General features: G+C 30.5%; 5 protein-coding genes across 5 annotated transcripts in view; 3 read left to right on the top strand and 2 right to left on the bottom strand.

Annotated features, from left to right (window-relative positions):
* Window positions 1-16,904, top strand: part of LOC141529128 (uncharacterized) — a 43,837-nt gene that overhangs the window by 18,251 nt on the left and 8,682 nt on the right. The gene's annotated exons all lie outside the window — the stretch shown is intronic.
* LOC141529130 (uncharacterized) lies at window positions 1,228-4,991 on the bottom strand. The gene is made up of 6 exons (XM_074245559.1): window positions 4,951-4,991; window positions 2,752-3,041; window positions 1,959-2,599; window positions 1,613-1,717; window positions 1,370-1,528; window positions 1,228-1,304 (listed from the first exon to the last, which is right to left on the bottom strand). The coding sequence occupies exons 1-6, from the start codon at window positions 4,989-4,991 to the stop codon at window positions 1,248-1,250; spliced, it is 1,293 nt and encodes a 430-aa protein (XP_074101660.1). The 3' UTR covers window positions 1,228-1,247.
* Window positions 5,464-9,317, bottom strand: LOC141528817 (uncharacterized). The gene is made up of 4 exons (XM_074245053.1): window positions 8,208-9,317; window positions 8,061-8,132; window positions 7,650-7,739; window positions 5,464-5,496 (listed from the first exon to the last, which is right to left on the bottom strand). Exons 1-4 carry the CDS (start codon window positions 8,850-8,852, stop codon window positions 5,464-5,466), a joined length of 840 nt encoding a protein of 279 aa, XP_074101154.1. The 5' UTR covers window positions 8,853-9,317.
* On the top strand, window positions 11,214-12,875 carry LOC141528827 (uncharacterized). Its single transcript, XM_074245079.1, has 2 exons — window positions 11,214-12,623; window positions 12,799-12,875. The coding sequence occupies exons 1-2, from the start codon at window positions 12,245-12,247 to the stop codon at window positions 12,873-12,875; spliced, it is 456 nt and encodes a 151-aa protein (XP_074101180.1). The 5' UTR covers window positions 11,214-12,244.
* On the top strand, window positions 15,039-15,810 carry LOC141528828 (uncharacterized). The gene is made up of 2 exons (XM_074245080.1): window positions 15,039-15,292; window positions 15,361-15,810. The coding sequence occupies exons 1-2, from the start codon at window positions 15,155-15,157 to the stop codon at window positions 15,808-15,810; spliced, it is 588 nt and encodes a 195-aa protein (XP_074101181.1). The 5' UTR covers window positions 15,039-15,154.

The raw sequence follows: 16,904 nt of genomic DNA on the forward strand, positions 1-16,904 counted from the left end.
AAAAAAATACCTGACCACTATAAACACCTTAATCTTCCAGGTGACCATGACAAAAATGCGATCATCATCCCGGTCCTGCAACTTGTCGGCAACTTTCATCAATAGAGGCCCGCGGGAAAAAATAAAGGACTGTTGTTGGAAGCTAGTGGCCTTCATGTGCACCCAGGTGGGTGCAGGAGGGCTGGTAGTCGGGTACGCAATAGTTGGCGCCTTAGGATTCATCACTCTCGAAACGCAGTCCGAGTAACCCCATGTCGAGGCGATGCAGCACCTGCGAAAGAACTTCAGCGAGAAAGTTTAGATTGCGACAGCAGCTGATAGGAACGTCAACGTCCTCAACAAAACGGCCTTTAATCATCAAACCGACGGTTTACTCAGCGAATTCCAGATCCATCAGGTCGTCAAAGCTGTCAAAAAGGGTTACAATGGAAAAACCGTCAAAATCTTTTGACCGAAAGGTTCAACACACACACACACACACACACGATCGATGGGGGTTTTCAAGGTTAAGTTAAGTTAAGTTTTTAGCAGGAGGTTTAATTGGGCACTTCCGGCGAAAATTTGAATTTTCAGCGGAAGTGCCCTAACTAAGCTCCAGTTAAAAAATTCTATGAAAATGAAATCTATCGTCTTACCCCAAAATATCTTAGGAAAGGTCTAAACACAGCTGATTTCAAAAGCGGAACTGAAAATTCCAATTTTAAAAGGTCCATCAAGGAAGTTACATTTTGGCACACCCCCCCCCCCCACACACACACACACATGCGCGCACGCGCGACGTACGGAAATCATCGCGGAAACATTCAGGAAAGCTTCCTAGGACCTCAAAACATCAACATCCGTTGGAAACAACCTAAAAAAACGAGTTTCAAGGGAAGTATCACTATAGGGTATCACAAGGGTTTTGAAAATGATAGAGAAAAAAAGCGTATTATGCATCTATTATAAATATTTTTTTTTCATTCTACAAGCTATCAGTAGTTTAAAACTATGCCTGCATGGAAATGTATATATATATGCGAAAAATGTATGCGGCATCTATGTGGCATATATAGTATAATATGTTTGCAAAAAAAATACATGCAGCATCTATGTGGCATCTAAGTGACATACCTATGTAACATATAAAGGAACATAGAAGTTACAATATATTTTGTGCAAAAAAAAAAATTAATGTCAACATATATGTTCGGATATGTTTTGAGCATATATAGTTTTCCATGCGGGCAATTATTGCTCGAGTTCAATCAGTCTTCGATGACGGTGAGTAAAAGTATCAACACCGAGTATGACTTTTTGATAGCCTGTAAAAAAAACATTTTTAATACATAGTCCGAAATTATGAATTTTGTTTGATAAATTTTCATACCGAAACAAATGTTTGCAAGGATAATGGAACCAGGCCCATAGCTCGTAGTTCTAGTGATCGCAGTGATAGAATCATAGATGTAGTTACGGAATTGCTCACACCTCGTTTGACTTCATTTTCCCAACCGCACATCCATTGATTGTAAGTCAGTGCATCTGCCTAATTAACCATTGAATTGCAGTTTCATTGTAGCATAATTATTTTACTCAAATTATTGTTATTATTGATGGAAATAAAACTTACTACGGTACTCATATTGTTTCCATACCAGCACCAGAAAAATAGTTGCAATAAAACTGCAAATACAGCTATAATTCGTCTTAAAAATAAATGAGTATCATCGTTAGCCTGTAGAATTTTAACAAAGATTAGTTTCATTTTCTGTCATTTCTGTTATTATTAAAGGATGTTTTATTCTTTAACAAAATTTTTTACAATTAATTTATTAGCTAAATTGATATTAAAGTTTGGAATAGTTTAAAAGCGGACGCCTCATAACGATCATTTAATTTTTACTAAAAATACATTTTATAATCTATGAGGTATGAGGCGTGCAATTAAAAGTTACAAGTTAAATATTATTACTTACTAACAAAATTTGAAATCCGTTTAGACATATTAATATAGTACTAGCCATAATTTGAATAACAACACAAAAACTGAAGCAGTCGTTAAGAATTGTCATCATCTTCACTATTTTCTGATGATGCATGATGCATTGCTTCAATCTCCAATCGAAAGAATTTATTTTATTTACATCTTCATTGTTTAATTTAAAAATAATATACTTTTCAAAATCTTCTTTTTGATCATCATCGTCTTCATTGTTTGCATGCGTTATTGCGTCATATTGTCCAATCACTTTTAGGTCGGACGATAAATTGTCATCAGTGGTTTTAATTGGTTTAACGTGGCAGTGTCTGTAATTAGCTAACAATATTTTCAATTGGAAGGTTAAGTACCTCATTATCACAACGATTACAAGGTCGAATACAAACAAAGAAAAGTCTGTAAAAATAACACCGTAGGATACTGCAAGGTACAGTAATTGATAGCGGGGAGATGTAGATGAGTCAAATGGAAAATAAGCACGAACTGGAAATTGTTTGGTTGTTCGATCAGCGCCGAAAATACGAGCTGTTACTAACAAAGTAACGATACCAGTCAGTATAGAAGCTTGTTTGATTTCAAATCGGGCTAAGCTGTTAATTTGTGTCATCACTTCTAAATCTGTAAAAAATAAAATTATTCATATTTAACTACAATTTATAAGCAATAATGTCTTTATTATTTCAAAATTTCTGAAGTCAGTAAGTATTTTGAGTTAATGGAAATATAAAAAGCGTTATAAATAATTATATTTTGATAATCTTCATACTTACTATCCATAGATCTGAGCATATCAAATGGTTCATAAATATCTTTGATCAATAGCATAATATTTTTGTATTCAGTAGAGAATTTGAATGCCTTCGATGCAACTTCGAAGCAGCCGATTAAAAAACACAAGTTATCTGTGATGAGCGATAAGTCATCAAAATTAGAAATTGCGTCACCGATTATAATCAACGTCAAAAATATAAATACAATTAAATTAAAGATACGTAATAGATAATTGAATATTTTTAAAATTGTTTTGGTTGATGAAGTCATTGGCCAATATCCGCTGCATCTAAAAACAATTTATAATTAATTATTATATAGTAATTATCCCAGTTAGCAAAGAAATATTGAAATATTTTGACAACTATAAAGACCATTTCTCTCATTCAAAAATCTTTTTTTTTTTTTTTTTAGTTTTCGTCTCAAGATCATGAAAAGTACAGTTATGAGCTTTTGATGTATATAATATTTTTTTTATATTGTTTTATCAATTGTTACTATCAATCCTCGTATTTATCTTTCTCCATAAATTTCATATAACTTGTAGTCTCGTGAAGTATCCCGAGTCGAAATATAAACTCCAATTTGAGTCTCAAAATCCTCAGTGAGGTTTTTGAGGGCAAATTTGGAATTTCAAGATAGATTTCAATATAGAAACTAGTCACGATTTGAACCTCAAAATTCTACTTACGGACGGTTTTACAACTTTGAGTTGTAATTAAAATATGGAAAAAAAACAAGTAATGAAAATTTACATATAATTATACGACAAAGTCTGACTGGTCGTCCATCTCTGCATGAACCTTTTTAAATGCTGCTTATAAGTTCAATGATTCCTAATACGCCTTGAGTTTTCCGTTCTCTGTGCTGCTGATACTTTATATATTTCGTGATTATAAAGAATATATGACGTCAATTAAAAATTTTATAACTGACTTCTATATTATTTATTTTTTATAAATAAATAATAATTTCGTAATAAGGAGTTAACGTGATGTAATAATTTATTCAATAGGAATCGAATTAGAAAAATTAGTTATTTACACGCCAGCGAGAAAATTAGACCATCCCAATTCATGTGTTTGCCACCCTCGTCTTCAGCTCAGGATTACAATTTATTAAAATGTTTGTAATCTTAAGATAATCAGGAAATTGAAGTAAGCTTGGAAAAAATAAAAGTCTTTGTGACAATTGAGTTGGAAAAATTCACTTTGAGCCTAATAACTGATTCTAAATGTTTCAAAAATTTTATCTAACAATTTTTTTTTCATTAATTAAAATGGAAATGTTTTATGGTTCAAGAGTTACTAAAGATAATTTGGTCTTTAAAAGAATTTTCTGAAATTAAATTAACTTTTCTTTCGGGCGTACTTATTTTGAATCGGGTACGAAAAGTATTGTTTTTGAGATGAAAAGGAGTTCAGCTTGAATACATGGAATCGTTTTATACTAATAAATGAGTTAACTTGATTCAAGAGAAAAATTTTATACCAAGAAAATGATTTGTAAGCAAATATCTTGTTGAGTAAAAATCTATTCTTGAAGCAATAAATTTTTCTTAGTTCATGAAAATTTTTTTCTTGATTCGAAATTATCAATTTTTTGAAAAGTTTTTCTGAGTTAAAGATTTTTTTTTTTATCAATCTGACTTTATCAAGGTAAACAATTCTTACATAAGTTCTTAATATATTATAAAAGGTTATTAAAAAATTATTTCACAGATAGAAAACGATAAATACGTCAGTTCTCATTAAATTTTGGAGCAAGATAAAGTTCAAATTTATTTCTAACTATGTAAATAACAAGTTAAAAAAGAATCACTTCATAATGAGATGATATGAGGAGCTCAATTTTTCAGAGGATTCATTCTTTTTTTTTATTTAAAATCACTTCCGCAAAATTTGAAAATGATCGGTGGAGGTCACCCAGTAAAAATGATTTTATATTAAAAAGTAACTTGTGTTGTACATGATATTTACGATAAGAGGTAATTCATACAAATACACAGCATGTAGTTCACAAAACATTAAGTGATGGAAACTTGATTTTCGAAAAGTGGACCAAATACAATGACTTCTCTATTTAGTAAAATTTTTGTTTTTCTCAGTAAAAATAAAAAATTATTATGTTGTTTTGAACAAATACTATTATAAAGACTATGTCTCATATTTGATACTCTTTTAGTTCTGAGTTTTCACCTTAGAATCATGGATAGTACATTAATGAGCTTCTGGTACATGTCGTTTATTTCAAATACAGTACCATCTATTTTTACAATCAACCTCCGTATTTTTCTTTCTCTACAGGTTTCATAAATACACTAGTTCCGAGAAGTTTATTTTCGATTAATATTTCTTTCCTCGGAGAGTTTTGTTCAAGCGAAAAGAGACTATAATTTAGTAAATAATTTTCAGAAAAAAATTAAATGCAATTTCGTAAGGCGTTTAATGTATAATTTTTACTTCATTTATTATGCAAAATTCAATTTTAAACAACGGAAATAGATTTTTAAATTATAGTCTGTGAGTTTGAAGTCGACAAAATAAAACTTTTGCTGAGAAAAGTAAATTTAAACTTGACTTATACTGTCATTATCTAGCGCCGAGGTGGCGGAAAAAAAATTAAAATCGAACACCTTTGTTACATATCAAAGGGGTCCGAACGATATTCTTAACATTAATGTCTTATTTAGTATCCAACAGTCACTTGATTTACATCTCCTTATCTTTAAACAACTCTATTGTCTATTTTTTGGAAATATATTATAAGATATTTTTCTGTACTTCAGCATTCAATTGTCTGATTTTTGATATTTAACAATCGTTAGAAGATTAAAGTAATAGTTTATTCTATTTTTCGTTCAATTATTGTGACGGTAATTAAATAAAAACTGTACAAAATAAAAAAAAAAAGGTCAATTGGTTTTGCCTTTCTTATCTGAAGTGCTTTATTTGGTCTGTATCATTCTGATTTATTTTACTGAAGTGAAATTTATAATAACCCGGGAAAAAATGATCAGACCTGATCAGACATGAACAGGCATGAGTCTTCAGCCCTGATCAGACATGAAAAATGACCATGCCTGATCAGGCATGAATTGACCTGATCAGGCCTGATCAGACATGGTCAGGTCTGAAAACCCATTACTATTTTTAATTAATTATTTTGCTTAATTTTATGGTTGTAGTACTTGATAGAGTCATACGCAATTCTCTATAATAAAATAAAATAAAAAAAAAAAATAATTACATATTATTGTAAGGATGTAACACCAGCGGTCAACCATCCAACTACCAACCATGCTCAATGCTGTTTAACTCTGGTGTTATCCGTTTGCCTTGAATTTCCCGCCTTCTGTGCTGCTATATTAGATGTAACAATTCTATGAAGTACATAGAGTATCGAATAAGTTTATGATAAATATAATGTTAAAATTGGTTTTATAATATATTTTGATAGTCCTAATTTATTTATGTAACCGAATCTCATTATAATATCACATTTATTTAAATAATATAATAAGTAATGATTTTCATATTAGGCAGGAGCAGAGCAGACCATAACATCCCATAGAAAATGTAATAAATTTTTTATTTCAAAATTATTTAAATAAACGTAATGTTAAAAATAATTTTGCACTTTTTTGATGACCAAAAATTTTTTTGTCAAAGAAAAATTTTTATCATATCTCTGACTATAGTCAGAGAGGAACAGTCATAAACAGGCATGGTCAGACATGAATAGACATGAACAGGTATGAACAGGCCTGAGCGTATTTAACACTTCAGACATGATCAGGCATGGAGAGGTCTGATCAGGCATGGACAGGCCTGAACGTATTTAACACTTTAGACATGAACAGACATGAGCAGGCATGGATAGGTCTGGTCAGGCATGGACAGGCCTGATCAGGCCTGAGCGTATTTAGTACTCCAGATATGAGCAGGCATGAACAGAACTGATCAGGCATGATCATGTATAACTTCAGGCCTGGTCATACATGAACAGGCATGATCAGGTCTAATTTCAGGCCTGATCATACATGAACAGGCATGGTCAGGTCTGATCATTTTTTCCCGGGAAAATTGAAATTTTTTTTCTAACTTAAAGTAAAAAAAATCTATAACTTGCAAGTCAATCATTTTTAAACAATGTTTTAGTTTCATATTTACAATGCATAGAGAGAAGTCTCTCGAAAATATCAGCGTTTACGATACATAAATACATGAAAAGAAGATTTTTCGTAATTCCTTAGCGAGCATAAATTCGACATATTGATCGAGTAATACATTCCATTTGTGAGATACAATTAAATTCTTTATCAGAAAACACAAATTCAATAATCTAGTTTTTTTTTGTTATTAAAGTAATCTATTGTTCAGTCGATAAATAATGACAATAGTTTAGTCCAATTATAGATTATTTATTTAAAATTTGAGAACAAGGTCCAATATAGAAGCCAACAACAAGACTATGTGTGTCATACATTTTTACATGAAAATTTAGTATAAAAGTTCTAAATAACAATAAAATATTTTAATACATCATCATAATTACAATTTAACATTAGTAGAACAAGAAAAAATTAGCTTCCTGGTTAATTTGTTTTAATTAAAATACTGAGGTAAGTTATTATAGTTCCAAGTATCTGAAAATTATTAAGTTATTACTAGGCTGAAAAAAAGAAATTAATTTGATTCAAGATAAAATTCTCGAGCTAAAAAAAAGTCACTTTAAAAATTTCATCATGAATCAAGTCGAAAAGTTTATTAGTTAAAAAATTTTTTAATTGAAATAAATTTTACATGATTAAATCAAGTTAATTTTCTATTAATGTTTCAAATATTTTTTAGCAATTGCACAAAATAATTACAAATTTTTAATAAAAATTACATACCACTTGTAAAAGAGAATTGTCTATTGACATGATGCCATAAGTAGTAAATTTAACGTTTCGATGCAAAAGTTCTCTTGAAAATTCTACGAGCTACAATAAATGGAATCATATTTAAAATTTTCTCAATAGCATTTAAAATGATTGGTAATAATTAAATTTCCCAGCGAATTCGTTTATACCATAGAGAAATATTCAAACACGATAAAATCTCGCGCTGATTACACTGTAGAATACGCATGTATGTTAATCTGCGTGCACGAGAGAATCATTTTATCTTACTCATAGTGCAAAATTTTACAGTATTTTTATAATTTCGAAAGATTTTAATCCTTCATATAAATATTTCGTTTTTTTAATTAAATTAAAAAGTATAAACGAATTCGCTAAAAGTATTTCATTATGAGTTATTACCGCTTCTTCAGTCTTTCTATCAACAGTATTTTGATTTAGTAGCAGATGAAGATAGTATCCCATTTTCTCAAACTAAATAAACAAACAATTTAACAGAGTTTCATTCAATTCAGTTAAGATATTTTAGTATATAATTTCAGTAATTACTTCTCTCTTAATTTTTGTAGCATACGTCGTCAGAAGTCCAAAAGTAATTAGAATTTTCAAAGTACCGAAACTGTGGAGATAGCTCGCAACAGAAAAATTCATTTGATTGGTAAATGTTAATTGTGTTAACGGAAAATGCAGAAAAAATACAGATGAAGCAACATAATAAATCGTCGCTAATAATGTTGGGATCGCGTAAAAATCTGCAAGCTCACTACAAACAGCACATAGTTTCATATTTACATGATTAGCGTTCACAATATCTGAAGTAATTGACGCATCGAGATGATGTTTTACCGTGAATAAAGTATTAACTCCAATTTCCGTATTTAATTTTCCAAGTTTTGTAATCATTGTATTCATACTTTTGAATCGATGATAAGTGGCATTCAAAATGAGTGCATATTGCGTTAATACCATACTGTTTACAGTAGTTGAAGTTATCCACATTGGAGTTGTAATGGACGTGTTAATAAAAGATGAAAGAGACAAGTTCAATATAGTAATTATAAACTTGAATAAAAACATCGAATTCATACTATAATTGTTCATAACTTTGTAATGTTTTATTTTTTTCAGGACGTTGTCAATAATAGATATTTCATTGATGATATTAGTAATCGTCCTTTCGCGAAAAATATTCATCGCCCATATTGTGATCACATTGTATGCTTCCAAAAAACACTAAACATTTATCAACAATGCTCGATACTATTTGTCCAGTATTAACCGTCCACAAGTTCAATGTCCGTATGACTATTATGTATGTTAATTTCATAAATATTAATATAATGTTGATAAAATATTTGTAATTGTATGTAACATTTAAGTACACTGAATTGTTTATATTACTGTTAGGATCAAAAATTTTAACAATGTTCACTTTCCACGAAGCGAGTCCACATATTTTGAAAATAATTATATAACAGTTTAAAAGAAAGCGATTAAATTTTTCATCCATTTGATGTAATTTAAAAAAAATTTTTCTAAAAACAATTTACTGTTCCATAATCATTGTGTTGCTTAATTGATTCAACAGAACATTCGATCAGCGGTTTCCGAAACAGTTCAACTGAATTATGTTTGTTATATCAGAAACGATCAATATTATCAAGGGAAGCTATTTCTCACGTTTGCATATCTTATTACATTCTAGAAGCATTCATTATCTTGATAGCTTAAAAAATTGCTCTAATTTCATACCGTTCTGACTGTTATTTTTATAGTTGTCAGAGGTGATTAATTAAATTACGCATCTATAGTAATAAAAATTCATTTAAGTAATTGTTTTATTATTTAATAGTTAATTTAATTAATTTTCTTTTTTTTTTCTAAAAACTAAGAATTTAAACAAACTGTTCAATAATTAAGCGGCCAACTATCGGAGTACAAGATTTTTTTTTTAATTACAAAGATTCAGAAACGCGGTAATGTGTGTCTCGTAGCAACCATATGCACAGTAAAAAATATTTTGTGGATATCGCTGAGCGACTATGGTCATGAACGCAATATTGTATGGTATCCAAAATTGAAGTAAAATTTTTTTTAAATATTTTTTGAAAATATTCGATTAGTGATATTTTTTTAAGTGTAAAAACTCATATTTAACCAAATGAAAAACTTTCAGAATTTTTTTTGGCATTCTCTTATTAAGTAAACATATACAAAGGGTTCTATGAAGAATTTGATTTTTAGAGCTACTGTCTAAATTCTTATAAAATGAATTCCTTTAAATGAAAAATAAAATTTTAAGATGCGCTTAAAGTTTCTTATTTTTTTTAATCAGAAAATTGGACATTTTTTACACACATTTCCAAACTTCATTTTTATCGTGTGGGTTAAAAACAAGGTTGAATCAATGCTTACCATCTAATGATCAATAAAATATTTTTTTACTTGATTTATACTCATTCACAATAAATAATAATTAATATACAAGTATTTGAGAACAGAAAAAAACAGTTTATGTTTATAGTTCTGTAAGTAAAGGTATGCACACCTAGGCTCATGGATGAACATTTTTTCAATTTGGGAATATCTGTAATTCAATTCTATTGTAATTGCTAAATCAATCATGGACTACAGCAAGTAAAAAACTATCGGTTTTTTATGAAAAATTAATGTAAGTATGAATATAGTTAATAGGGTGGGTCAAAAAAATCGAATAATTTATTTTTGACTTTATACTCTGAAAAATAGGTTCGTAGACACCTAAAAAGAATTCTCTCCAAGTATAAGCTCTTAATTATAACGGGAAGGTCCTCCGCTTTGCGGGTTTCTATTTTTTTCGAATAATCAGATAAAAAAATTTATATCTCGCTTCCAACTGCTTGGAAAAATATTCCGTGGCATAGATTTTGTGAGAAATTGAATGCTTTACAAAAAGGTCTCTTATGACTTTTTCAAAAACTCAACCGATTAAAAGATATTCATAGTTGAAGTTTGGCTATTTTAAGGAAAATATTCGTTTTTATTATGAATTTTATAAGTCGATGAAAAAAATTATTTCGGATTGCGGAACTCATGATTTTGTAGGAAATTTACTGCTCTACAAAAATGGTCTCTTATGATTTTTTGATTAAGTGAAGCCGTTACGAGATATTCATCGTCAAACATTAACGAATATCAATATTTCCAGTTTTTGATCAATAATTCGATAAATTTTAATTTAAACTATGAGTTTCAGGAAAATTTACATAAATTTAAATTTCTATCATAAAAGTCACTCCTACAGGAGTTATTTGTTCAAAAATTCACTAAGAAGTTTTTGTTCTAATGATATTTTTGTAAGCTTTATTTGTAATAATTTAAAATGTCAATTGCATTGGCATTTCATATTATTACGGTTGTTTAGTATGTATTTTCAAATTTTATTCTACCAATTATACATAAATTTTTTTGTGAGAGAGGCTTTTTGTTCTGAATTACATTACTTCTTCTGTTGGTACTCTAACGCTAGCGCCACCTATGTTGTTTTTCTTAACTATCTTCGTTGTCTACTTTTTATCAGTACATTTTCAGTGCTCCAAAAACTCATCATTTCGTATACATGATAATAACAATTTTTTCGAAATAAGTCATTTTCTCATTATATAAATTCATTTATTATCAATAATTCTACAATGAATAAAGAAATACGTTTAATCGGTATACCTGTGCAAAAACTCACTGACCGTAAGTTACCAAAAGTGAAAGAGGTTATGAGAGTGTTTTTCTATCAACTTAAAGTTTTAAAGTTTTCAATCAAACAAAGTGCAAAAATTCAGCTGACAAGGTTTTGAATTGTGGAAAATAAATCAGATCCCTACGAGTGAAGCTCCTAATGTAGTCAAAAAAATTCTCCGTTTTCATAGTGAGTGGTTGAAATTACAAAAAGATTTTAATAAGAAAAGTGATAAGGTAAAGGAAAAGGAGTTTCAGACTGATCTTGAACAATTATTCGACATTGTAAGTAAAAATTTCCTAAAAGGGGTGGATGATAACATTAGGAAGTTGTATTTGGATCAAAAATTCTGTACACACAAAGAGATTCTTTCGAATATTGTACCTGCGTCAAACTCAACTACAGATATGATGGAAATCGATGAAAGCAGTAAGTATCTGAGATAAATAATTGTTATAAATTCAGGTAGGAGTGTAAAACTTCCTTTATATTTATTATAAACAATGAGAATATCATTTTTCTACTTTACTTGCATTATAAATATCAGTATTCCTACGTATGACATTTGACTCGACGGTTTCTGGTACTCATGTTTAATTGCTTCTCATCATAATGAATAAGTGTTGGAAATTTTGTCTGTTTAATTTAAAAATGAACTCTTATTACAGACTTGAATCAGCTGTCTACCAGTCATGGGATTGTTTTAAGTGGAAAATCAGAATCATTCTCGACGCATACATTAAGTGGAACTACAAATTCTGGATCTGATTTGGAGTATGAACCCCCAATTCCGACAAAACGAGCAAAAATAAATGTCTTAACTCCTGAAGTCGTTTCTGCACTTGACAGAGCTAATGTCAGCAGTAGAAACGCGATGTTCATTATTGCTCCGGTTTTATCAGCTGTTGGTATAAAAATTGAAGATACAACGCTCAGCTATAGGTCCATCCAACGAGCTCGTATGGTTCAAAGAAAAGACATTGCTCAAGGATTAAAAGACAATTTTAAAACACACGATAAATACGTAGTGCATTGGGATGGTAAAATGCTAAATGATCTAATTGAATCCAAATCTGTGGAACGACTACCGGTTCTTTTAACTGCGTATGGTACTGAACAATTACTTGGAGTTCCAATAATGAATTCTGGGACGGCAGTTAATCAAACATCCGCCATTTTATCAACATTGAGTGAATGGGGTATTATTAAGTATGTCAAGGCGATGTGTTTTGACACTACGGCTGTTAATACAGGTAATCAATCAATTACAAAAAATATTTTATTGTTGTCATTCTAGTTTAATTTCTATTTCTTACTGAATTTTACTATCAAAATGTATTAATCGTTTACTCGTTTGGATTTGAAATATAACCATTGATTTTTCTTAAATACCAAATTTAACGATAGTCATTTATTATTGTTCTACAGGAATTCACAACGGTACATGTAAGGAAATTGAAAAGATTTTGGGAAGAGAGTTCCCGGGAAAAAATGATCAGACCTGATCAGACATGAACAGGCATGAGTCTTCAGCCCTGATCAGACATGAAAAATGACCATGCCTGATCAGGCATGAATTGACCTGATCAGGCCTGATCAGACATGGTCAGGTCTGAAAACCCATTACTATTTTTAATTAATTATTTTGCTTAATTTTATGGTTGTAGTACTTGATAGAGTCGTACGCAATTCTCTATAATAAAATAAAATAAAAAAAAAAAATAATTACATATTATTGTAAGGATGTAACACCAGCGGTCAACCATCCAACTACCAACCATGCTCAATGCTGTTTAACTCTGGTGTTATCCGTTTGCCTTGAATTTCCCGCCTGCTGTGCTGCTATATTAGATGTAACAATTCTATGAAGTACATAGAGTATCGAATAAGTTTATGATAAATATAATGTTAAAATTGGTTTTATAATATATTTTGATAGTCCTAATTTATTTATGTAACCGAATCTCATTATAATATCACATTTATTTAAATAATATAATAAGTAATGATTTTCATATTAGGCAGGAGCAGAGCAGACCATAACATCCCATAGAAAATGTAATAAATTTTTTATTTCAAAATTATTTAAATAAACGTAATGTTAAAAATAATTTTGCACTTTTTGTGATGACCAAAAATTTTTTTTCGTCAAAGAAAAAATTTTTATCATATCTCTGACTACCCGGGAAAAAATGATCAGACCTGACCATGCCTGTTCATGTATGATCAGGCCTGAAATTAGACCTGATCATGCCTGTTCATGTATGACCAGGCCTGAAGTTATACATGATCATGCCTGATCAGTTCTGTTCATGCCTGCTCATATCTGGAGTACTAAATACGCTCAGGCCTGATCAGGCCTGTCCATGCCTGACCAGACCTATCCATGCCTGCTCATGTCTGTTCATGTCTAAAGTGTTAAATACGTTCAGGCCTGTCCATGCCTGATCAGACCTCTCCATGCCTGATCAGACCTGTCCATGCCTGTTCATGTCTGAAGTGTTAAATACGCTCAGGCCTGTTCATACCTGTTCATGTCTATTCATGTCTGACCATGCCTGTTTATGACTGTTCCTCTCTGACTATAGTCAGAGATATGATAAAAATTTTTTCTTTGACGAAAAAAATTTTTGGTCATCACAAAAAGTGCAAAATTATTTTTAACATTACGTTTATTTAAATAATTTTGAAATAAAAATTTATTACATTTTCTATGGGATGTTATGGTCTGCTCTGCTCCTGCCTAATATGAAAATCATTACTTATTATATTATTTAAATAAATGTGATATTATAATGAGATTCGGTTACATAAATAAATTAGGACTATCAAAATATATTATAAAACCAATTTTAACATTATATTTATCATAAACTTATTCGATACTCTATGTACTTCATAGAATTGTTACATCTAATATAGCAGCACAGCAGGCGGGAAATTCAAGGCAAACGGATAACACCAGAGTTAAACAGCATTGAGCATGGTTGGTAGTTGGATGGTTGACCGCTGGTGTTACATCCTTACAATAATATGTAATTATTTTTTTTTTTTATTTTATTTTATTATAGAGAATTGCGTACGACTCTATCAAGTACTACAACCATAAAATTAAGCAAAATAATTAATTAAAAATAGTAATGGGTTTTCAGACCTGACCATGTCTGATCAGGCCTGATCAGGTCAATTCATGCCTGATCAGGCATGGTCATTTTTCATGTCTGATCAGGGCTGAAGACTCATGCCTGTTCATGTCTGATCAGGTCTGATCATTTTTTCCCGGGTAGTCAGAGAGGAACAGTCATAAACAGGCATGGTCAGACATGAATAGACATGAACAGGTATGAACAGGCCTGAGCGTATTTAACACTTCAGACATGAACAGGCATGGACAGGTCTGATCAGGCATGGAGAGGTCTGATCAGGCATGGACAGGCCTGAACGTATTTAACACTTTAGACATGAACAGACATGAGCAGGCATGGATAGGTCTGGTCAGGCATGGACAGGCCTGATCAGGCCTGAGCGTATTTAGTACTCCAGATATGAGCAGGCATGAACAGAACTGATCAGGCATGATCATGTATAACTTCAGGCCTGGTCATACATGAACAGGCATGATCAGGTCTAATTTCAGGCCTGATCATACATGAACAGGCATGGTCAGGTCTGATCATTTTTTCCCGGGTTGATCTGGTTATCATGTCGTCATCACATTTTTGAGATCGTATTAAGGGGCGCATTTGAAGTATTTTGGCCTGTGTCATCTGGGCCAAATGTACAGATGTTTGGAAGGTTTAAAAAATTTTGGGATGATATAGATATAACTAATTATAAATCTGGTGTTGAAGATGCTGTTGTTGCTGATATCATTTCGAATAAAAAAGATGAAATCTCTAGTTTTATTACGAAATCTTTACAGGTATGATTTAACTGTGATTTAAATTATAAAAATTTCGTTATTTTTGACAAATTTTTTATTTTTGATAGTTACTACAACCCCGAGATGATTATAAAGAATTATTGGAATTATCATTGATTTTCCTTGGAGAAATGCCTCAAGAAAAGATTTCTTTCAAACGTCCTGGTGCTGTTCATCATGCTAGATGGATGGCTAAGGCCATTTATAGTTTGAAAATGTATCTATTCAGAGATGAATTCAAACTCTCTCAGAAAGAATTGCATGGTCTTCGTCATTTCTGTATTTTTATAGTCACATTGTATTTAAAAGCTTGGTTTTCATCAACTTCTGCAACAACTGCTGCTTATCATGACTTGCAGTTTATGAAAAATTTATTGGAGTACAAAAATATCAATCCTTTGATTTCTTCAGCTACGTGTGAAAAAATGATTTCGCACTTATGGTATTTGAGCGATGAACTTGCCATTTTATCACTGTTTGACGATGGCGTTCCATTAGAAGTAAAAAAGTATTGTTGAAGCTGTTAATACTCGTGAAGGTACAGATTCTAAAGCTAAAAGATTTGTAATTGCTAAAAAGATTTGAATTCATTGGCGCAGAGAACTCTGAGTGACTTTGTGTTTAAAAAGTCATTAAATCTTTTCAAAATCTTCGATCTACCGTATGACTTTCTTGATGTCGATGTTGAATTATGGCCTACTAATGAGAGTTATCTCGAAAATAAAGAATACTTTCAACAACTAAAAGTTGTCAATGATTCAGCAGAGCGAGCTGTTGCATTAGTCAGTGAATATAATCAATGCTTGACAAAAATGAAGAACAATTCCAGTACTTATTGCAAGTTGTCAAAGAACATCAAAAACATTCCCAAATTGTAATAAAAGAAATTATTTATAGTAATAGCGTACTGTTATGTCAAAAATATAGACAATTATATTGCAATTGATAATTCAATAAAAAATTTATCTATAAAAAAGTTAAATACTGGTTGTTTCTCACTTGATTCAATACTTTTCATATTAAATTTGACAAAGAAATATGTCATTCACTTCAAATTAAACTAATCATTGGCTATATGTCGAAAAAATGCTCTAATTTCTTGTTTTAATGCAATCAAACAAGCTCAAGACTGAAAACAATATTAAAAAATTGTTTATAACATTTCTTTATCGATCGAAACTCAAATTTATGTAAATTTTCCTGAAACTCATAGTTTAAATTAAAATTTATCGAATTATTGATCAAAAACTGGAAATATTGATATTCGTTAATGTTTGACGATGAATATCTCGTAACGGCTTCACTTAATCAAAAATCATAAGAGACCATTTTTGTAGAGCAGTAAATTTCCTACAAAATCATGAGTTCCGCAATCCGAAATAATTTTTTTCATCGACTTATAAAATTCATAATAAAAACGAATATTTTCCTTAAAATAGCCAAACTTCAACTATGAATATCTTTTAATCGGTTGAGTTTTTGAAAAAGTCATAAGAGACCTTTTTTGTAAAGCATTCAATTTCTCACAAAATCTATGCCACGGAATATTTTTCCAAGCAGTTGGAAGCGAGATATAAATTTTTTTATCTGATTATTCGAAAAAAATAGAAAC

The sequence above is a fragment of the Cotesia typhae genome, unplaced genomic scaffold, assembly GCF_013202065.1.
Source record: "Cotesia typhae breed Kobodo isofemale line unplaced genomic scaffold, CoteBio_Ctyphae contig_44, whole genome shotgun sequence".
Lineage (NCBI taxonomy): Eukaryota > Metazoa > Arthropoda > Insecta > Hymenoptera > Braconidae > Cotesia > Cotesia typhae.